Raw genomic sequence first — 22,161 nt, forward strand, 5'->3', positions numbered from 1 at the left:
TATGATTTTCAATCACTTTTGAAAAGTAAGGGTGTTATATTGAAAAAAAAAACATCTTGTCGGATTTCAATAGTGAGGGTGTTTCAGTTTTCAATTGAAAGCTTTACATTCCGATTGTCATGGAACGCACCGAAAGGACCAGCAGGAGACGGTGAAGGCTTGTCAACATCCTGTCCGCGGCTCTCCCGAACCTTACTCATCTTGCGCACTGACTGACCCAACTCAAACCCGGGTGTTCGTTTACTATCTGAGGCCTCTCCGACAGCGGAACGTACGCTTCGGGCTGCTCGGCGCCGAGTGACACTCATGTGATTTTTTTATTTTTGGGAGGGGGGACCCAGCAGTGTATCTGTGAGGTCGGGAGGGCCGCCGAAGTGATGTCTACACAAGCGAACGGCTACTTGGGCTACGGTCAGACCCCTGCGCCGAACGGTGGAGTTGCTCCCCCTCGACAGAATGGTAAAGCAGGCCAGATGATGCGATTAGCCAGCTTCTTTGGCTTTTAGCCTGCTAATGCTAATGGAATAGTTGAATATTCGTCACTTTCAGCCTTCGTGTATTTACTTCAACTTAGCTTGGAAATAAAAATAACACAACCAAAGGGTATTAAGTGTTACATTTGGGATGTGTCGTAATGTAAGCCAATTTAAGGACTATTTTGATGCTAACAACTTGAACGAGGATGCTAACATTAGCCTAGCGTCAATGGGCAAGCAAGCTGTTAACTTTGCGCCATATAAAGAAGCACAATTGAACAATTTGTCCCAGACATCAATGTAACCAGTGTGTCGATAAGTATTTACTCTTATTGGAGACATGTTTGGATTAGTAGTACATCGAGCTGCTGAGCTAACAGCGTGCAGCTAAGTACGTTCACAGATATTTAGCATCTCCTTTGTAATTTAACACACTATCAAAGCAGCTGAAAGAAGAAATGAAAGGCAATATAAGCATTGGGAGCAGGTGCAGGACTTCCATACGAGGCGTTCAAACTACCTGACTACAGGGTTTCCAAACCTTTAAGCTAGGGAGGTAAGAGCTAAGGCTGCTCAATTAATCAAAATTGTATTCATAATCACGATATTAGCTACAGACAACCTCAAAATTGATCTCATCGAGGATAAACGATTATTTGGCGTTTCCGTTTTGAGACGTGCATGCGCAAATCCACCGCCCCGCCCCCACGTGTGTGGAGATCCAGGTCAGGTTGTGGTACCTTAACGCTTACAAAGAACGAAAATTTATTAACTGGTTGATAGTTTGGACGAACGTGAACTGATCGTAGCGCATTTTTGCTCCGTGGACGTTTCTTGTGAACGCGTTCATTTTGGGGACATTGAACCACTACCGTTTACTTTCGTTCAAGGATGCCAGGTTTTCCTCTTCTTTGACATCCAAATAAAACCCTGTTAAACACAAGACCTATAAAAGTTTCATATATGGAATCATAAACTTAGTTCATAACATTTCAATTATGAACTATGAACTGACAAGTTCATTTTAAAATTTGTGAACTGAACTTTGGATGAGTTTGTGTAGAAAAAGAACTTTTCCATAGGAGTGTTTTTTAAAACATTGTTCAACAAATACTGTTCCAAACATGTGCAATAAATGCTTATCCATTTGAAAAACATAATTGTGTAAATAATCGGGATTTCAATATTGAACAGAATAATGGTGATTTAGATTTTTACCCATAATTGAGCAGCCCTAGTAATATAAATGTTTTCCATGAAACAAATCTCAAGGAACACTATCAAAGACATATATCCAAAAATGCTTAATATTAGCCAAAAATAATGATTTTTGTATCAAGTTACTCATAAATTGGATCATACTGTGAAATCAAAGGCATGATAATGTGCAATTAATTCAGTTAAATAGTTTATGTACAATTAACCTGCGAAACCTGTTGCCAGTTGTATGAAACCGGAAGTCATGGTTTCATGTATGTACTTTATGAATGCTTTATGTTCAATTAACTGGAGCAGATTTGATGCTAAAATGTGTGAGTGAAATGAGACAAGATCACTGTTTCTGTGTGTAGTATTTACATGAATGTGAAATTTGTGCCTTGACTCAATAAAGATTGGGAAACATTTAACTACTATCACAAGAGCTGCTGTATTTGGTATTTCTTTTTATATGACTGCTACAAATAATACAAAAAATATATATATTTTTTATTTTATTATCTTCTCCCACTACATTTAATTGTGCTTTTTATCTCCTAGGTCCAATTCAGACATACACCGCCACACATCCTACCATGGTTTACTATGGAGCCCCACTTCAGCAACAGAACTACCCCACCATCCCGTCACACTGCACCGCTGTGTCCAGCAAACCCCCCGCCACAAACAGTACTCAACATGTGAACAACTGCTACCCGAATCACCGTCATGTACCACCCCCGTGCTTGACACCCCAGCAAGACACCGTCGCCATACACTCCTCGGCGCCGCCGCCAAGCGGCCACTACGCCCGGTTCCAGGAGCAGCTTCCATCCTGTGCCACTCCAGCAGGTTATTACAGACAGACATCATACCATGCACCGTCAGCTCAATATCAGCAGCAGCAGCAGCAGCCTACATTGTTGCCGGCACCACCTAGTGGTCCTGAGTCTCCTGTCTACCCTATCGTTTCTTACCCATCTGCGTCGGGGACGAGCCAGTATGGCACTCTTGTCTCTAGCCAGACTTCCACTACGCCGGAAGTGACGCTGTACAGCAACCTCCAACCAGGTCCCGTTACAACAACAGCAGCAGCAGCACCTGCTGCAATGCACCCTGGGTACAAAGAGACTCCTCCCACTCAAATGGCACCAGCTGTTAATGGTCAAGGAAGCACAGGTAGGAGCTGGTCTTTTAAATTTGTTGTTCTGCTTTGTGACTTGATTTATTATGGAATAGTTTGTGAAGCTTAAAGCAGGGCACATTAAAACAAGCAATCGTTCACGCGCACGTTCACAACTATGGACTATTTAGAGTGTCAGTGAACTTGACATTCACGTCTTTGATGGGTCGAAACAGGAATATCCAGACAAAACAAATGCGTGCAAACTACACTCACACACAGGAAGCCCTCACAGATTGTTATGAGTTCTTTAACAGCCCACACCACTGTATCCATTTCGTCCGCTTCCAAACTTTCAACGACGACAAAAAACAGGAATTTAAAATACGCTTTCAAATCATTTTCTCTTGTCCTTTTTCTCATCGCAGTCGCAAACACAGCTCACCAAAACTACGACCATCATGCCTCTCTAAACTACCATTCCTATACAAAGGGAACGCAACCGTCCTCAGGAACACCGGCCACATCGCTGCATTCCTCACCAAGCCACCATGACGGTAAATAACACATTGTCACCAAATAATCCAAAAAAGGCTTATTGCTTTAACATTGTTGCTGGCCAATCAAAAAAGTTTTTCTGAATTTATTTTACTTTAACATTGCCACCTTCTTAAAATTTTCTTTGAAATTTGTCAAAGTAATCTTGAGGGCCTTTTTCTTGACCTTGGCCAAGATACCTTACAAGTTGTTTCAAAGTCATGTATTCATGTAAGTGTAAGAAGACATCACTCCTGCTTGCTTTCTTTGCTCTCTTCCCATTTTCATCAGGCATGCAGTATGGATATGGCGCTAATAGTGGCGCTAGCTCGGCCTCGGGTCCAACCGCAGCCGCCTCGTCATCCAGCTCGGAGGACGATGAGGATGACGATGAGGAAGAAGAGGATGAGGAAGCAGGTGTGCTTTTGATGTAACATTTTGCCATTCACTTTCCAGCCAACTAACCTCCATTGTTCACGTTCCTCCATTCAGGTGTCTTAAGTATACCAACCAGATCAGATAATCCCCCAGTTTATAAATCCGGTTTAGTCGCCACTAATTGGATCCCTTGAGTTTGTCTGGCCTGCAGCTGGGATTTGTTGTGGAACAAAACCATCTTTTCTTTCCTTTTCATATTTCACATTTCTTTTTCATATTCCAAACGACACACATCCATAACCCAAGCAGTAAAACTAATAAATAATCTATTCCCTGCTCCCCCTGTTCCTGACAATGCCACCATCCTTCACACCTTGTATTTCCATTTCCTGATGTAATTTCCTGTGTCACTGATGCTTTTTCAGGAGGTGACACATCGTCGTCCACCACCGGCAGTGCGTCGCCGGTGCCAAACAGCTATGACTCCCTGGAAGGAGGCAGTTATCCAGGTATGGGGGGGGTAGAGTAGTCCTCTGTGAATTTGACATGATATTTTTTTAAAGAAATGTATATATTACTGTCATAATGTCATTGCTAAAATAACAGGATCTAATTCAGAAAATGTTTAGTCATTATTTGATGGCAAACTGAACTCTCGTGCAGATTCTGTACCAGCTTCCGCCAATATGACCAATCACTACAGTAGCTATGGTTACCCCGGTGCACAGCCGGTTTATCAGCATGGACCAACCTCACTCGCAGACTCGCCAGCTTCTCAGGACCTTCTTGGACCGACGAGCTACCAGCCGTACTCCCAGGTTCAAATTTAGTCAAATGAGTTAGACAGCACAAAAAATTCCCATACTCACTTCCTTGAGTTGCCTGCAGCCTTTTCCGAGCATGTCTCAGCTGTCTGCGGCCCTTGGAGGTCTGAGTGGGGTCCCAGAGCTGGAGGTTGAGGCGCTCAGGCCTCTCAACCTGCTGCAGGAGAGGAATCTCCTCCCCCCAAGACCTCTGGAGGCCCCTGAACCCAACCTGAGTTCCGAGCTGAAAAAGGTCAACTGCAGCCCACAGTACGTAAAGGTTTTAACCGCCTCTTAAATTTTTTAAATTAAAGGATGCAAATAAACTTCATGTTACTCTTCTGTAAGGACGTTCCGGTGTACTCTGACAAGCATTCCTCAAACGCAGGCTCTGCTCAATAAGGCCAGACTGCCTCTTGGCCTCCTCCTTCACCCCTTCAGAGATCTACAGGTGGGATCGGAGCTCTAAATTAGAAAGGCTACCGCAAAAAAAAAAACGATAACCAATAGCCGAGAAGTTGTATAATTTAGAATTTACATTAGAAGCAGCAAATCTTTCGAGCTAACTTAATCAGTATCAAAACTATCAGTTAAAAACGTGTAGGTTTAGTATCATATTTTTATTATCCCAGTTAACCCTTTTTGTAATGTACTTATACACCAGATAGTATTAGTTCATAATTGATCAAAATGTTGTCCGTAGCGTTCATAAAGGTTTTAGAATGGCTCTGGTTTGACTCTTAACATGTTAATTCTCTTCACATTGTTGCCAATGGAAAAGATGAGAAGATGCTGTTGTGCTTGACTTTGGAGGTTCTATAGTACAAGAATGACATCAATTGAAGCTTGTGAACTTTAGTCATACTAACTGTGACCTGCTGCAAAAGTAGAAGGTTTGGCTTTCTCTCCAAGACTGAGTGGCAGCAGCAATGAAAGCAGGACAATGTGAAGAAGCGCTTTTTTTTTTTCTCCCCACAAGACAAGAGAACTACAATATGCGGGAGTGTTTATTATGCAAATTAGCAACATTGTTATGAAACAGGACAGAGACCAGATGTCCCTTTCAGCATTACCTCACATTTGACCAAATAACATCATTTTAATGAAAGTCTTTTTGCAGCAACTACCAGTCATCACGTCTAACACCATTGTGCGCTGTCGCCACTGCCGCACCTACATCAACCCCTTTGTTACCTTCCTGGACCAGCACCGGTGGAAGTGTAACCTCTGCTATCGGGTCAACGATGGTACGAAAACGTGCATGCAACTTTGCTTCATTAATTTAGCTCAGCTACCTTTCACGCTGAATTCATGTTCTGTCTTTTATATTCTAGTACCTGATGAGTTCATGTACAACCCGGTAACGAGGTCATACGGCGAACCCCACAAGAGACCTGAAGTCCAGAACGCCACTGTGGAATTCATCGCCTCCTCAGACTACATGGTGAGGACCGCCTCCTTGCTTTGAGTGCATTTGTCCACTAGATGGTTGTCTCGTTTCGCTTCATACAGCTAATGGGATGCAAAGCGAGAGCTGCTGATGCTGCTTTTGATACACTGTTATGAGGGCTGTACCAAGTTTTTTGGCTACTGAGTGTAATTTGATACTAATTTGATACACAGTTCTAATAATAAACTTGTCAACAGCTACGCCCCCCTCAGCCAGCAGTCTACCTGTTCGTGCTGGATGTTTCACAGAGTGCAGTGGAAAGCGGTTACCTGAAATATTTCTGCGAGTCGCTCCTAGACAATCTGGATAAGTGAGTGCCAGGATCATTAATAAAATCAAATAGAAATAGCTTTTTGACCTAAAAACAGATCATAGGGGTTAAAAACTAGTTGTGGTGTTTCTTAGGTTGCCCGGAGACTCTCGTACCAAAGTGGGATTCCTCACTTTTGACAGCAGCGTCCATTTCTACAACCTCCAGGAGGGATTGTCTCAGCCTCAGATGCTGGTGGTGACTGATATTGACGGTACTGAGCGATTGGCTTTTCATTATCAGCATTTTTTTTGCTTTATGACATTGAACTCTGTGTTTAAAGGAGACATTCGAAAACGTTTAAAACTTCCAGTTTTCGAATGACTTCTTTGTACCATGCTTTCAACTATCCTCTTCAAGAACAAAGAATTTTACCACAGTCCCCACCCACCAGGTTATCACTAATTAGGTAACACTTGACAAGTAGCTGTCACGTGATATCACATTATAGCAAAATACAGAATGTCTCATTTAAAAAGATTTTTGGAAATAGGTAGCGCACTACTCCTCCCTACCTTTGTAGTTCCACATTTGATGGCAGGTAGTCTCGAGACCAAACTGGTATTTGTAGGCAAGCCAATAAAAAAAGTCCCCTAATTGGAATATTGTATTGACGTTTTTCAGATGTATTCATACCATCTCATGACAGTCTAATGGTGAACTGGAAGGAGAGTAAAGAGGTAGGTAGCTCACTTATTCAAATCTTCCATTACATTTGTGTTTGCGTGCGTGTTCTTTTACTAAGGGTGAATTATATTCTTGCGTCCCCTTTACGCAGCTTATCAAAGACCTGCTGACCTCCCTCCCTGCCATGTTCAGCCAGAGCAGGGAGATGCACAGCGCGCTGGGCCCTGCCCTGCAAGCCGCCTTCATGCTCATGTCACCCACCGGCGGACGGGTCAGCGTGTTCCAGACAAAGCTTCCCACGTTGGGCGTCGGCTCACTGCAGTCCAGGGAGGACCCTAGCCAGCGCTCCAGTGCCAAGGTAGAGCAAGGAGGCAAGAGAAGGATGCTGGCACGTGACTGATCGATCAGCGGTTAGGCTTATTTTTAGCCCCCACCCCACATACACACTTGTGTTTGCAGGGAGTGCAGCATCTTGGACCCGCCACAGACTTCTATAAGAAATTTGCACTGGATTGCTCAGGACAACAGATAGGTGTTGATCTTTTTCTTCTCAGCTCACAGTACGCTGACCTGGCTACGCTTGGTAAGGTTCTGAACTTTCCACAATGGTCTGAGGCGTGTCAAACACTTGTTCATTTTTATTATTTTTTTTCCCCCAATACTTTTTGTTTCCAGCGTGCATCTCCAAGTACTCTGCGGGCAGCATCTTCTACTACCCTTCCTTTCATCACATCCACAACCCAGCCCAGTTGGAGAAGTTCCAAAAGGATCTTGAGCGCTACCTCAGCAGGAAGTTGGGCTTTGAGGCAGTCATGAGAATACGATGCACAAAAGGTAGCCCTCCAATATATATATATATATATATGTATATTAACCACTGTGCCGCTTGAAACAGTTGATGATCGTTTATTTTATTTACTTTTTTTTTTGCCCTGAGGTTTATCTATCCACACATTCCACGGCAATTTCTTTGTGCGCTCCACCGACTTGCTGTCCCTCGCTAACGTCAACCCGGACTCGGCCTTCGCTGTCCAGATGTCGATCGACGACTCGCTGGTTGACTCTTCTCTGGCGTGTTTTCAGGCGGCGCTGCTTTACACGTCCAGTAAAGGTAAGAGTGTCTTGAAGTCCAAAATTCATTTTGCGATGGCCATCATGAGTCACATGCTTAAACCTGTTTGAGCTCCAACGTTTTGGCGTTTTGCTCTCTCATAATGGACATGGAAAAAGGTCGATGGCTAGATGTCAAATGGCTGCGTTATCGCATCTTACCGAGCATCCGTGTATTATTGCAGGCAAACGGCGTATCCGGGTCCACACTCTTTGTCTACCTGTGGTCAACCAGTTGAGCGACGTGTACGCCGGCGCCGATATCCAGGCCATTACTTGCCTGCTGGCAAACATGGGTGCGTCACCTTTGGACATCCGCTGACCTTTTGTGGGCTAAATGTTTGGTATTAATCTCAATGTTGTTGTTTTTTTTTTTAATAAGCGATCGACCGCTCCGTTTCATCCAGCCTGCTGGATGCTCGGGACGCCTTGACAAACGCAGCGGTGGACTTCTTGAGCGCCTACAAAAACAACGTGTCCAATCTGCAGCAGTCTGGCCTTGTGGTGCCCGCTGGAATGCGCCTTTTCCCGCTTTACATCCTCTCTCTGCTCAAACAGGTGTTGCTGGCTTTTTCGCAAACTTCATTTTGGTGTCCTGTCACGGCACTGCTTAGATTCACAGCGGCCAATTTTTTTTTTTCCTCACAGATAGCATTTCGTACGGGAACGAGCACACGCCTGGACGAGCGTGTCTTCGCCATGTGCGAGTTCAAGACGCAGCCGCTCCAGCAGCTGATGCGGATGGTACACCCTGACCTGTATCGTCTGGACAACATGTCTGATCAGGTGAGGAAGCCAACAAAGCGGAAACAGGAATTATCCTTCAGCAAGTTGATTGTAATCGCTGTGTTGTACCTGCAGGGAGCGCTTCACCTCAACGACACGCTGGTCCCGCAGCCTCCGCTCCTCCACCTGTCTGCCGAGAGGCTGAGCAGAGATGGCGCTTTCCTCATGGACTGCGGCAGCGTACGTATTCATCTAAAGCAGTGGTTCTTAACCTGGGTTCGATGGAACCCTAGGGGTTTGGTGAGTCGGTCTCGGGGATTCGGCAGAGCCTCCGCTGCGGAGGTCCGAACGCACCTGAATGTTGTGTAAATCCGTGATGACGCATATTTGAACTGGTCTCGCTAAAGCACAAGTTACATTGATTTGCAGGTATGTCATTTGTTGTGAGTTTGTGCGTTGGGTTGGCTTTGTTCTTTCAACAAGGTGATGTTCATGCATGGCTCATTTTGTGCACCAGTAAAAAAACGTCTATGTCTTGAATTTGAAAAAAAAAAAAATTTATTTCTCACTAAAGAGGGGTTCGGTGAATGCGCATATGAAACTGGTGGGGTTTGGTACCTCCAACAAGGTTAAGAACCATAAATTTAAAGAGTCCTTTTACTGCTCAACAGTGATGCCTTCAAAGACTTAGTTTGTCACTGTTCATTTCAGCTTTTGCATCCTTTTGCTGAGACAAGGATTTACCTGCTTTTTATTCCTGACACAGAAAGTGGATATCATATTATACCAATGCCATTATACTGCAGACAGTGCTTAGTAACGTACCAATTGTGTGTCATGCATTTTTCATCTTCATCCTTAAAACGTTTGCTTATCTCTTACATCTGTGCAGGTGTTTTACCTTTGGGTTGGAAAATGCTGCAATGAGATGTTCATCCGAGATGTTCTGAACTACCCTAACTACGCTTCAATCCCCCCTAATATGGTGAGTCAGACCAGCTCTTTACAAACTACTCTAAAAAGGAAGCCTGCTGAGTTGGTGTCAAAAAAAAGAGATCGTGACCAGGCCCTGCCGTTAAAAGCAAAAGCTATGTAGGTGAGCTCTTGTGAACATGAGTTTTACTGGAAGGTGCTCTATGTTTGTGTGTGTGTGTGTGTGGGGGGGGGGGGTCAAGAGAAAAATAAGCAAGTGCAGCAAATCAGACCTGCTGTTGTTGCTTTTTTTACCTCTAGAATGTTCCGGCCAACTGGGTGGACCCCATTTGTCAGCGTATTTGTCTCTTTTTTTTCACAAGGCAGGTTGATGCCTTCCAGAACCACCTACATGCCAAACATTCCAAACTTCCTTTTTACCCTCTACACCGCATTGTGCGGCTGAATCCCATTTGCAGCATTGAGAAGCGTGTTTTTGTTGTTGTTGATTTTTATTGCTGTTTGTGGTGATGCTGTTTCTGGCAGAGTTGCATTCCTGAGCTGCGCACGCCGTTGTCTGAGAGGGTGCGAGCGTTCCTCGACTGGCTGCAGGACAACAGAGCTTTCAGCTCCATCGTGCATGTCGTCAAGTAAGTGGTCAAACGTGATGTCACTTGGTATTGTCCACCTTTTTTTTCCTACTTGGTACGTGCCACATAAAGTCCTGTGTCACACCACATAGGACCCAGTACTTTTGTCTCATTGTGGGAGACGTGCTTGACATAACTTATACAGAATTGCTTGCAAAACAAAAAGGGCGACTGATGAATCTCACCGCGTGTGTTCCCGTCATCTTTTTATCACAATCGCAGTGATTACTTCAGAGGAAGTTCTTGTCCGTGAACGGGGGCGACTGCTTCCTCGGTAGTCTATTGTTTGGGCCGCCGCCTCCTCCTTCTCCTTCCAGAGCAATCATTGTTGTCGTTTTGCTCACCAATGTCGTGGTCTAAAACTTGGACAGATAAATACCATGCAGGTTTACAGTATCTTGGACATGTTCAATTATTTTGTGTAAATCCAAAAGTACAACATGGACTGATATAAGTTCCTATTAACAATCAATGACGGATGAGATTTGACACAGGTTTACTCTTGTGAACTTTTATCTTTATTGAAGGGACTTGATTTCGTAATCGTGAACCATGGTAAAAAGAGGCTATTGGTTTGATGCTTGATCCGCCGTTTTCGAACTCTTAAAATCTACGGCATTTCTCGACTTGTTTCAGAAACACCCATTGTGTGTGTTTCAAAGACTCACACTCACTATACAAAAGCTTTCATAAATATTCCAATGAACGCGCGCTGCGCTGGGTGTGGCTCACTCAAGAAGTAAACACTCATAGTTGCGCCTAGTCATGTGAGGTGTTGTGTGGAGGGGTGTATTTGAGGAAATAAGACAAGGAGGCGCAACTTTATGTTCGGTATACATATATTTTCATATTCACGTATTTTCGGCTGACATTTTATGCACACTCAATGTGCTTCACATAATTTAAGGTACACAGTATTTGAAAGCATTTACAAACAGATAATGGTAATGGCATCTATAGGCAAAGTAGGGATCAAATGTGGTCAATTAAAATAAAGTTTAGTGGCAAGAAGTGTGTTTTGGGCAAAAAAAATATTTGGAAGTTAAAAGACCGAATTTTTAACCTAGATTTAAATGCAAGACAGATAAGTTCAGTATGGCCCATCTTCATTTGAATGAAACTGAAGTATACGTATAAAAATGAAGAAAGAAAAAATGGCAATATTCAAAATCCGACCAAATCAAACCTTAACCAAATTCCAGGTACACTTCTATTCTGACTAGGTAGTGAAACGTCTGACTATTTCTCAACCTTTAGGGATGATGCTTCAGCGAAAGCGACGTTCTTCCAGCACCTGGTGGAAGATTGCTCTGAGTCAGCACCCTCCTACTGTGAGTTCCTGCAGCATATCCAGCAGCAGGTATCCTAGTCACCAGCACAGGATTGTTGAAGAAACTAGTATGATTGGACCACGCTAGGGGAGCTGAGCAAGGGGGGGTAACGAAACCCCACGAAGAAACCTCTCCCGCTGTTTCGTAGCTTCTCCAAATGGGACTAGAAGGGAAAACGGAGCCAAGAAGATGCCACTTTTGTCGTAGCGCTGTCGTGCTGTCCTTTATTGTTTATCGTTTTCACAAAATTTGACTGAGTCTGGATTGAAAACACTGAAGATGAAGCGCATTTTACTGACTTGCACTATGGAAGATTATTTTCCTGTCGGGAAGAACTGGTAGCGATGTGATGTTGGTTACCTGTCACTGACCTATCATGGGAGGTGGTGGGGGCGACAGAAAATTCCTTTGTCAGCAAACAAGTGCCCTCCCACCCATTCCAGCGCTAAGCGTACTATCCTCTTTGTAACTACTGAAAAGAAATCTTTTACGAGCGATAATTTATGAAGCAGCTTAAAATAAAAATGGCAAAACCAACCCTGGCAGACTTTTAATCACGACCATTCTCATTGACAAAAAGCACCCATGGCTGCATGCGCTATCTGCCACAGCTGCCATTATCTCATCACTTTAGCAGCCATTTTAATAGCAAGTTTAACATGATGACAAACAGCTCGTTTGTGCTGTTCAAACCTCCTAAAAGCTTGTTAAGAGTCATTTTAGCTTTTTTCATTGTCAAAATAGGTCAATGTAGCAACCCCCCCCCCCCGAACAAAAATAAAAATGCAACAGCCCAAGTCCAGCACAAGCAATAACCTACCAATGGCGTGATCACTTTGCATCAAATAGAAAAGTTTTAGTTTATTTTAAATTAATTATTTTTATCATTTAATATTTTTATTATTCATACATACATATTATAATTCATTTACTTGAATTGAAAAGATTAATATAGTTTTATAATCACTGAAGGGAATTTGTATGTTATTAGATTTTATGTAATTGGACTTAGAAATGTATCAATCGTGCCAATTTCCAGTGCCAAAGATGAAAAATTATTGTTTTAATGTTACTTTATGCAAACTTAATTTTACAAACAAAATCACTTAAGTCAGCAAATCAACAACAGCAAGTGGTGGCTAAATAAACTAAAATTTGAAAAATGTGAGAAAATCGAAAATGGCGAAGGGGTGTGACCACTCATGCGTATAACAGTCTCTAACCATTTTGAAGTAGTAAAAAATGATGGAAAACTGGAAGACGATGTCGAAATCCATCTGGGAATGCGTCGTAATAGTTGTGTAAATCTCAAACTTGGGCCTCTCCTTTGCATATTTTTACCCCAAAATCGGATTTGTTCAGGTCCTCTTAGTAAGTTTCATTGTTTCCAGCATGCTGTGCTGTCAGCTATATTTAACATTACCACTGACTGGTCCAATCCTCGACACGCCTCAAATCTTCACGCACACCCCAAAACCTGTCTGCTGCCCTGTCTTTTCTTTCCTACAAAACCCTCTTTGACAAGATCAAGAAATTACAGTGCTCATACAAGACACCTTTATTTATTTTTTTCTTCAAACCCCCTTTGAAAGGAACTCTCAGGTTTTTATATTTGCTTCTCAGACAAGTGTGAATGAAGTGAACTGACATGAAATGAACAAAATAGGAAAAGACAGTTTCATCTCTGTGCTAATAAACCCAAAAATGTTAACATTGATGCTACGACATATTGATACCAGAAGTGTTTTCAACTATTTATATGGTTGGACATGTTAACATACAGTTATTTGCACCCAATTCAAATGAAACCAAAGACATTGGAAATACACCTAGCTAAACCTGCCAATGTCGCTAGCACTGTCAGTCGAGAGGTGTTCAAAATTGTTAATTTAGCCCAAGTCGAAAAGGTGATGATGACACCAAAGCTAACATAACAAGTAAGGTCTCCTGGCCCATCCAATAATATTACACTGGTAGGCCCCCCGCCAAATTGAAAAGTCCAATTTCCACTAAATTGTAACTAGGTTGTTATATAATTATTTCACCATATATCATCCCAAAATAGTTTTGACACGGTAATTTGTAGCTGACGACATAGAACAACACAGAAAAATGTGATAGAAGCACAACGCTGCTAAGTTTGCCGTTTGCTAGATTTAGCTTGCGTAACAGTGTCTTTTGCTTCTACAAATTCTAAATCGGGGCCAGCGGGAACTGATGTGCTAATCCTGCTTATTGTTCATCGGATTTATGGTCAAGACAGTCAGTCAGTGCTGTGTTAATGTAAAATTCACAAGAAATCAGAGGACAATTGTGTTGAAATTCACGAGTCACACGCGGAGAATTTTCATCAGTGACTTGTAAGCTATAAACCTTCCATTTGAACATACCAGCTATCCGTATCATTCTACCATCCTTCCTTTTTAGCACAATGACTTACTTTCATGTGAATTTGTTCAGGATTCTCAAAAGCATTTGTTTTTACTTCTCAATGCACAGAAGGAGCACTCTATTTTTTTTCAGAGGAAAGATAAACAGCATGGGCCTTGTTACCATCCTCGAGGGCCATCATTGGGCTTTTCTAAATGCGCCGGTGTTTTGTCTTGAGATTTCACCACAACATCATTGTCTCTCGTTCCGCTTTCATAATTATGCCTGTTTTTCGTCACTCCTTACTTATCGCTGCTGTTTGTTCAGCTTCCCTGTGGCCTGACGGCGGCCCCGCCCCGTCGCTCCCCCCCCTTGACTTTCCTGGGGGGGCAGTCTCGGCCTGAGTTTGTTTGCCTCTGCTTTCCTCCCAAAACCGACCGCAGGCGGGAACCACTTCACAAGGATCAATTGCGAGCATGGCGCCGCTGGTGGAGACCTCAGAACCCCCAGCGGAGGTTTTCATTGCCGCTTTTCTCCTCTCATTGGCTTTGACTTCCACCACACGGTCATGTCCTCAATTCCGAAGCATGTCAAACTAAAAACAGGCTATTGCATGTTACTGTAGAACACACTGGTTGACTTCCAAGTTGTTCTTATCTGAGGAGAAATTGTTCCATTGACTTCTAATGTTGAATGGATTGTTTTTTTGACCAATTAAAACACACTGTAAATGTTCATGACGTCAGTAGTAAGCTTGTAAATTGACTTGTGAAGTAGTAGAAATCAAGGCCAATGACATGATTTCGGGTGGAAATGATCGGATATGAGAATTGTATGATTTTATTTTCTGCTGAAGTCAAGAAAAAGTAGGTGTTCACTTGTTTCGAACCACTGCCTATTTTCAGCCATATAAGAAATGATGTTGGCAATCTTTTATTCAACTAAAATATTTGGTTCTTCGGTTTTCTTTGTAATGTATTGCCGTGGTATTGGATCAAAACTGTATTAGCAGATACTCGAAAACAAGTGACTAGGACTTGGGTGCAAAACAAAATGCGATTGGGAATAAATATTCACATTTCCTGTCATTTTTCATGCAATACAAACATGCAGCCACTCACCCCGACGACCAAATTACTTGCCTGTTTATTTAATCATGCATTTATTCAATCATTTATTCATTTATTTTATTACTGTGACAGATCCCCCCCCCCCCCCCAAAAAAAACAACCTGTGAATTGAAACCAAGACCCGCCTCTTTTCACATTAGCCAATCACAGTGGTAGGCACAAGAATCACATGCTCATTACAGTTCTGTACTATTTAACTTTTAAGTTCACTATATTTGCATTTGATTTATGTGATCTGTTGGATTTTAATCTACTTTTTCCCATATGAAGTATTTTTTAGTTAGTTTGAGAAACATTGTCTTAGATGCTGAAATCTCAATATTTCTTAAGATGACATGAGGCATATTGTTGAATTTTGGTTCAAGTTCAAATGGGAATGCTTAGAGCTTTAAATTTTAGAGCTTGTTTACAACAATAAGTGGAGGTAATGTTGTGGGACATTGGGGGTAAGAGTAGGCCAAATGAAAGGAATGGGGGAAAAAAAAAAAAAGCTCCAGCACTCCCACTGAAAGTCCACTGAGACAATGTGGTCACACAATTTCCAGCCACTCAAAACAAGGGTTGAACCTTGGCTAGCAAAAGTTACGTACCTAGTGAGGGGCTTTCCTCCTCCACCTTGTCTGACGTGGAACATTCTTTTTTCAGCCAAGTTGTGGAGGTTCTGGTCTTTGTACAGCGACTTTGTGAAGGCTTCCTCTGTTTTGTTTTGGAATCTGGGCTTTAGGCTCAGGAAGTCTTTGCTTCCTTCTCAGCCTGCTCCATACATATTTAGAACTTCCTTAGAGGCCCAGTGAACATCCTGTGGCCCAAGAACCAACATGTCCTTTGAATAATGTGTGTGTGCGTAGAAAAATGATAGAATACTTTACATCTTATAGAAATTTGCCCGTTTTGAAGTGAGCAAATCCTTGCAAGCTATATCCGTTCAAGTTTAGATTTTTCTCCGTTACAACACATTGAAAAAATTCAAATATCTCCAAAATTAAAATTGACCAGCGTCATTTAAGATCTCAAAAGTCACGGCACTTCTATATTGTACATTATTCCACGTCCATATAAGTTTGTTGCTAATGCTAAACACACGTGGAATCTGCTTCTGCATTCCCAGATGGTTTTGCTTGAGTGAGTGGGAGGGTGGGCAACCTGGAATGGAGACAAGGGAGGACCAGGATTGGGCGATTATGTAATGTCAATGTGCTGCACTCCTTCGTGGAACATAATGAGTCACTGGGGGGGGGGCTCACCCAATGGCTTCCCCCATTTCCCACAGCAACCACAGTTGTGCCCGTATCATAATATGAGTACATCATGAAAACAAGCCCAATGTGTGCCTCAGATTTATTAGCTGTTTCCTTCTGATCAACAGCAGATTGTTTGATATCATCATGGGCTCGCATGACAAATGATTGCTTTGGCCTTGTTTTGCTAGCTTCTGTTTGCCAGGTCCACTGGGAGGCAAATTAGCAGTTAACTTTGCATGAGGAAAAAAGTAGCGGTGGGAAAATAATCGGCCCACTGTAATTAGGGAAACACATTGTGAATACAAATAGTTGACTCACTAAGTTTGCGTTTTCAATTCAAATGACATTTGGGTGGACCAGATATGCGTATGTGACCTTGAACAATCGAATTTAATCTTTTTTAAACACATTTTAAAAGCAGTCAAATATTATTCGTCAAAGCCAGTAGTGTACTGAAAGCTGCGTCTACTATATTGGATGAAAAAAAAAAAAAACTTGCAGGAGTATAACAATGCGCTTACATGATGTTGTGAAAAAGTTGCCACTTGTCCAGGTGTGACAACAAACCGTGTTTGAGATGACGTCTTGCACGTCGGAAATATTGTGACTCAGGCACACTCTGTCGTCATGACGACCATCTCACAGGTTGTTTTATTTTCCTTGTACAAAACCATGAACTGCAGAATGCAGTTTATTTCGAAATTAAATGTAAACGTTGAGGCGCTTTTGCTAAACTTAAATGCTATGGAAATAAATTGTTGAAATTTGGAACGTGACAAAGTTGTTGGAATTGGTGGAATGAGGATGATCATATGTAAAATATCTCTTCATATAGGTCTTCAGCTTTCAAGTTATAAATATGAAATGTACATGTATCAGATTTTAGATTCTTGTGCAATTCCCCAAAATGTGCGAGTGAATCACATCAGATAAGTGTGTTCAATACACGCGTCGTTTCTTATCGGGTGTCTCGCTAATGAGTAAGAATGCCGCAGTTGACAGTAGTTCGTATGGGTTAAGTTGAATTTTAAACAGAAAAATGGCAAAAACAACTTGCAATTAAACAACTACCAATTAAAGTTCCGCTTTCTTATGATTGTGCTTTTCACTTGGGTCACAATGCCTCAATATTTTTAAAAGCGGCTGATCGGAATTTGTCAAAAATTATTTTCTTATATTTGCCCCTCTTTTTTTATTAAATAGGAATGTTTTGGGATTATTTTTTATATTTGTTGATTACACACAGGAAATGGCAACACACACGCACAAAATACCAAGCCATCTCCTGGGATTGTTTCCCAAATTGAGTGTACAGTGCAGAAAGTGAAGGGTCACGACCTGTGTTATTTTTACTCAGGCAGCCTTGTCATGTGCACTGTCCATTGTGGACTCTCACACACTTGAGCTCTTATCATCACGATTCCTTTTTTGAACTTCTGGCTTCATCAGCAACACAGTCGCTAGCAAAATCAGTAATTGGTTTGGGAGCATTTTATGTCTTTTTTTATTTATTTATTTTTTATTCGGCTAGTCCTCTATTCGGCACCTTGAAAATGACTTGTCAGTCTGCATATTTTATGCGATACAGTTTCTTTTGTCATTAAATGTCAAAACTCTAGTTCCTCATAGTGACTGTCAGAGAAATGATGACATCACGAGCCGGGTTTCATTTATAAGTGACACTATATTCAGTTACGTCATAGCTCCGCCTCCACCGGAGGCGCGCTCCTACCGACGGACAGCAGTCAGTTTGCTGGACGCCTGCGGGCGGCGGAGACACGTCCGTGAACACACAGCAGATCACGTAGCTTTCCTCCCTCTCTCCTGGCGGCAGCGACCTGCTCCACCAGTCTGGGCTGAACCTCCGGAGCACACAACATGGAGTGCATGAAGCTGTCCGAGTACCAGATCAAAGTTTTGGAGGAGAATTTTAAGGGCAAGTATCCTGACGACACGACGCTCATGCTGGTCGCCGCCGAGTGTGGACTATCGGAGGAGGAAACGCAGGTGAGTCCTTCTCCAACCACTCAGATGAATGCGTGGAATACGTTCTGTTTATACAATACGTCAATATATTTGATTCTAGCATTTAGCTGAAATTATTTATCTATTTCATCATGACAAAAACTTTACTTTTCTACTTTTAATTTAAAAAAATGGAAATATCGAATATTAATGTTTTTTTCTATCAACACATTGCTCGAATATATGAAATAGAAAAAAAAAACTTATGTTACACACATGATGTGCCTTTAATGTACGTAATCTCATTGACTAACTATCCCTGTTTAATTTTGACTACCACTTGAATTTAAGCAGTTATTTAATCGTGCATAATGTTTGTTTTTATTGTATTTTATACATATGATACATTATGTGTCATTTTAGAACAAGACACTCCATCTTAGATTGAAAATATTTTTGGTTTATAGAACGCAAGCATTTGGCCCCTCTGAGCGCCCTTGTGGTCAGTTTTGGAATTGAGTCAGAGCCTGTACTATGTTTTAGTTCACAAATTTGAAATTATTCTAGTCAGCAAGTATGAATCAGAAAACTAAATAGGGGTATTAATAAAATCGAAAGCTGATTACAAAAGTATTATCACAGGAAAAACATGCCTAAATGTTGGGAGACCAAAAAAAAAAAAAGCTTTTAACAGGCTCTGGAGGTGTAAATGCTCTTTATCTTCACAAAGTGCTGCGGGCATGTTCGGTGTCACTCACCATCAACTTCATCTCCTATGTAAATAATCAAGTTTACATACACGCAAGATTTTGCTGGATGGATAACACCCGCTGTTTCGCTTTTACCTCGGGTTTTTAAAACACTTTCATTCATCTGCAAGTTATGCATTTTGTTTTTTTCCATCTTAAGCCAACAAACCAGTTCGCCCGGGTTTGACAGCATCGCACCGGCATGAAGCTGCAGCGTAAATACGTAAACCTGATCAGTCAGACACTTGACACTTTTATAAGACACTGTTATGACATCGGCATGCAGTAAATTGTCACTTGATAAAAATTGACCTGCAGTCCACTTGTTGACTACTGGTTTGTAGTCATAATTGTGGCATTGTGTATCATAATGATGATACTGTCACTGCCAGATTAGACATTACATTCACGCTGAAGTTATTGGTTAGCCCATCTATAACATTTACCATTATGTATTAGCATTAAGCTAGCAACGTTTAGGCCTCTTCATGTTTGTTGAATTTGTCGTGTTTTTCTTCTTGTTTCTTGAATTAGTCGTGTTTTTTTCTTTTTACAAAACAATTAGAGATGGCTTGAGCAACTATGCCTTTTAAGCTAATGTTTCGGAAAGCATTCAATAAGTTCTATTGCCTTCAGTGACAATAAGAAATCATTTATTTCCACCGACAATTGAGTGATGTCTACTTATAGCTTTCTCTGTGTATCTGCATGTTTTGGTGAGCGTGTGTAATCTACTATTGTAAGAAGAAGGAAAAAAAAAAAAGGCACACAGGTGTTTACGACTGCTTCTATTCTTTGTGCGCGGGAAAGGTTTGGTGCGTTCTGGGTGGGGTGCAAGATTCACATGTGGCACCTGATCAAAAGACTTGACTTCATTTCCTCTCCAGTGTTTTTGGATTGTTAACAAAGCTTTCATTGGGGAAGGTTCAACTCCACAAATGCGCACAGTAACAGGCAGGCTGCGCACCACTCCCCGTTTCACATAAACAGCCTTTAACAATGTGCCACAGCCTCTGTGCGCCGCGTACACTTGCTTGTTCAGAGTGGACGCTGCAAGTCAACCTTGGCTTAGTTATTTCATGGCATGTGAGCCAGGAACATATATGACATACAAGTAGTCAATCAAAAAGAAGAATGAGAAAAATGTACACAAAATAAACTGCCGCTGAATTAGTTCCTGGAAATTTATTTCCACGTACGGTACAGTGATCCCTCACTACTTCGCGTTTCATTTATCGCGGCTTCACTACATCGCGGATTTTGTTTCCAAATAAATAAATAAAAAAACATTTAGAAGTCAAAATAAAACTTTGAAATTGAGGAAACGTGTTAAACCTTTAGGACAATGTAGTATTGCTCCAAATGTTCGTTTACATTCTTGTAGAAGTCCGTTTTCGTGTGTTAGCACGATCGCGAATTAGCATCTTTCCGCTAACTCGTTAGCCTGCCCAGTACTTCTTGTCGTTGACCGTACTTCGCGGATTTCACTTATCGTGGGTGGTTTTTGGAACCAATTATCTGCGATAAATGAGGGATTACTGTATTTATATATGTATATAAGTACGTAGAGTGTAATGTTCCAAAATAGAATGAAGCCAACATGAGCAAAAAATTCACTAATAACAGAAAATGGTGTGCGTGTGTGCATGCCAATTTAAGAGCTTCAAGAAACGAATTGTTGTTTTATGATATAAATCCGACTTTCAACCAGTCTTTGGACCCACAGATTCAGTCCACACTACGTAGAGTTTCTGGTGCGTGTTTACAGAAGCCGCTGTTTTGTTTGAAAACTTTTTGGAGGCAATGACAAGTGCACCTGTTCTCAGGACTGTTCATTTACTATTCAGTTCGTTACATCACCACTTCTCGTCCATCAGGTTTTGCCCAGGATTTTGCGGCCAAACGGGTAAAGAAATACCACCATTGTTCTAAAACTTTCCTCCTTCCGTGTTCCATCCAGAAATGGTTCAAGCTGCGCACGGCTCTGTGGCGCCAATCTGAGGGTCTTCCAGCTGAACTGGGTTCTGTGTTGGATTGAGGCCCATCCCCAAATGGTCATTCCAGCCCTACCAATTCCCTTTTTGGACTTATCTTCTGGAACTTTATCTCTTTCTTCTGCCTCTTTTTATTTTGTGTATGAAGCTGTTTGAACTTACATCAATGTATAGGTGCTCGAGTGACTATGTATAACTGACGCATTTACGTGAAGTGACAGATTGTTAATAAATTTGGCATTAAAATGTCTAGCCTGTGTCATGTTTTGGGAAGGAACAAAAAAAAGTACAAATACTTACCTTGTACAGTACTTTCCAAGCGCATTCGTTTTTCTTCAAGTGGAGGAAAGTCCTGAAAAAGAAATCTTTCCGCGGATTTCTTTTTCATAGTGGGAGTACTTTTCTCGCTTTAAATGTGTTATTTGTCGCCTAGCGGGCCCAACTCAAAGTTGGGACGCACAGAAACACGAGTCGGAAACGCGGCTCTGGATCACGAGACAGACAAGTGACAGGTGATGTCATTCCATTGTCCACCAGTCTGTAAATGGGATGTGAGCTCATAGCTGTGCTTTGTGTACAGTTGATAAGCAAAATATACAACAATGAGCGTCTTTGGCAGCTAATTTGCTGTCTCAATACCACTGATTGGTTGTAAAAAGAATATTTACGTATCAGGAAAGTCAAGAAGTCATGAAGAATGCCTAGAGGGGGCACATCACTTATTTGATGCTGTGAAGTAAAGCCAGAGATTTTATTGTTATTATCCAGTTCTTTCTATTTGTACAATGGATGCACGCCAATACTGTTCATCTGTACTTGTAGAGTACTCAGAAATGGTATGACACTATATGACCGATACCACCTGACACATTTGCGTGAGCAGAGATGTTGCCGTGTCTAAAAGAGTTTCTGAAGTGTCTACAGGAAGGAAGGTCAGGTGGAGGTTGAGGTCCCCTGCGGTGAGCGCATGTGCTGAGAAAGAGAACCTGCTTGACTGAAACCATCCAACGAGTGTTTCTGGTGGTATGTTGCTCATCAGGTATGCTAAATTGCACTCCTGTGTCAATGCCACAAATATGCAT

At 41.8% G+C, this 22,161-nt stretch overlaps 2 protein-coding genes across 2 annotated transcripts; both read left to right on the top strand.

Moving 5' to 3' along the window:
- The first annotated feature begins 110 nt into the window (after nt 1-110).
- Nucleotides 111-12,167, top strand: sec24b (SEC24 homolog B, COPII coat complex component). The gene is made up of 24 exons (XM_085905496.1): nt 111-459; nt 2,235-2,852; nt 3,225-3,353; nt 3,625-3,750; nt 4,137-4,220; nt 4,375-4,529; nt 4,600-4,784; nt 4,863-4,965; nt 5,635-5,761; nt 5,849-5,958; nt 6,162-6,274; nt 6,370-6,488; nt 6,899-6,954; nt 7,053-7,259; nt 7,361-7,484; nt 7,577-7,735; nt 7,839-8,012; nt 8,197-8,307; nt 8,394-8,569; nt 8,660-8,797; nt 8,873-8,977; nt 9,630-9,722; nt 10,196-10,299; nt 11,557-12,167. The coding sequence occupies exons 1-24, from the start codon at nt 378-380 to the stop codon at nt 11,666-11,668; spliced, it is 3,510 nt and encodes a 1,169-aa protein (XP_085761622.1). The 5' UTR covers nt 111-377; the 3' UTR covers nt 11,669-12,167.
- A 5,945-nt stretch (nt 12,168-18,112) lies between these two features.
- hopx (HOP homeobox) lies at nt 18,113-21,328 on the top strand. The gene is made up of 2 exons (XM_085906384.1): nt 18,113-18,378; nt 21,046-21,328. The coding sequence occupies exons 1-2, from the start codon at nt 18,250-18,252 to the stop codon at nt 21,121-21,123; spliced, it is 207 nt and encodes a 68-aa protein (XP_085762510.1). The 5' UTR covers nt 18,113-18,249; the 3' UTR covers nt 21,124-21,328.
- The last annotated feature ends 833 nt before the right edge of the window (nt 21,329-22,161 follow it).

Source organism: Syngnathus leptorhynchus, chromosome 2, assembly GCF_054491065.1.
Source record: "Syngnathus leptorhynchus isolate UIUO chromosome 2, UIUO_Slep, whole genome shotgun sequence".
Classification (NCBI taxonomy): Eukaryota; Metazoa; Chordata; class Actinopteri; order Syngnathiformes; family Syngnathidae; genus Syngnathus; species Syngnathus leptorhynchus.

Coding starts and splice junctions, on each gene's coding strand:
- sec24b (XM_085905496.1), top strand. CDS start 378: ATGTCTACACAAGCGAACGGCTACTTGGGCTACGGTCAGACCCCTGCG. Junction 6,955..7,052: donor ACTGGAAGGAGAGTAAAGAG/GTAGGTAGCTCA, acceptor CCCTTTACGCAG/CTTATCAAAGACCTGCTGAC. Junction 8,570..8,659: donor TCCTCTCTCTGCTCAAACAG/GTGTTGCTGGCT, acceptor TTTTCCTCACAG/ATAGCATTTCGTACGGGAAC.
- hopx (XM_085906384.1), top strand. CDS start 18,250: ATGGAGTGCATGAAGCTGTCCGAGTACCAGATCAAAGTTTTGGAGGAG. Junction 18,379..21,045: donor TATCGGAGGAGGAAACGCAG/GTGAGTCCTTCT, acceptor TGTTCCATCCAG/AAATGGTTCAAGCTGCGCAC.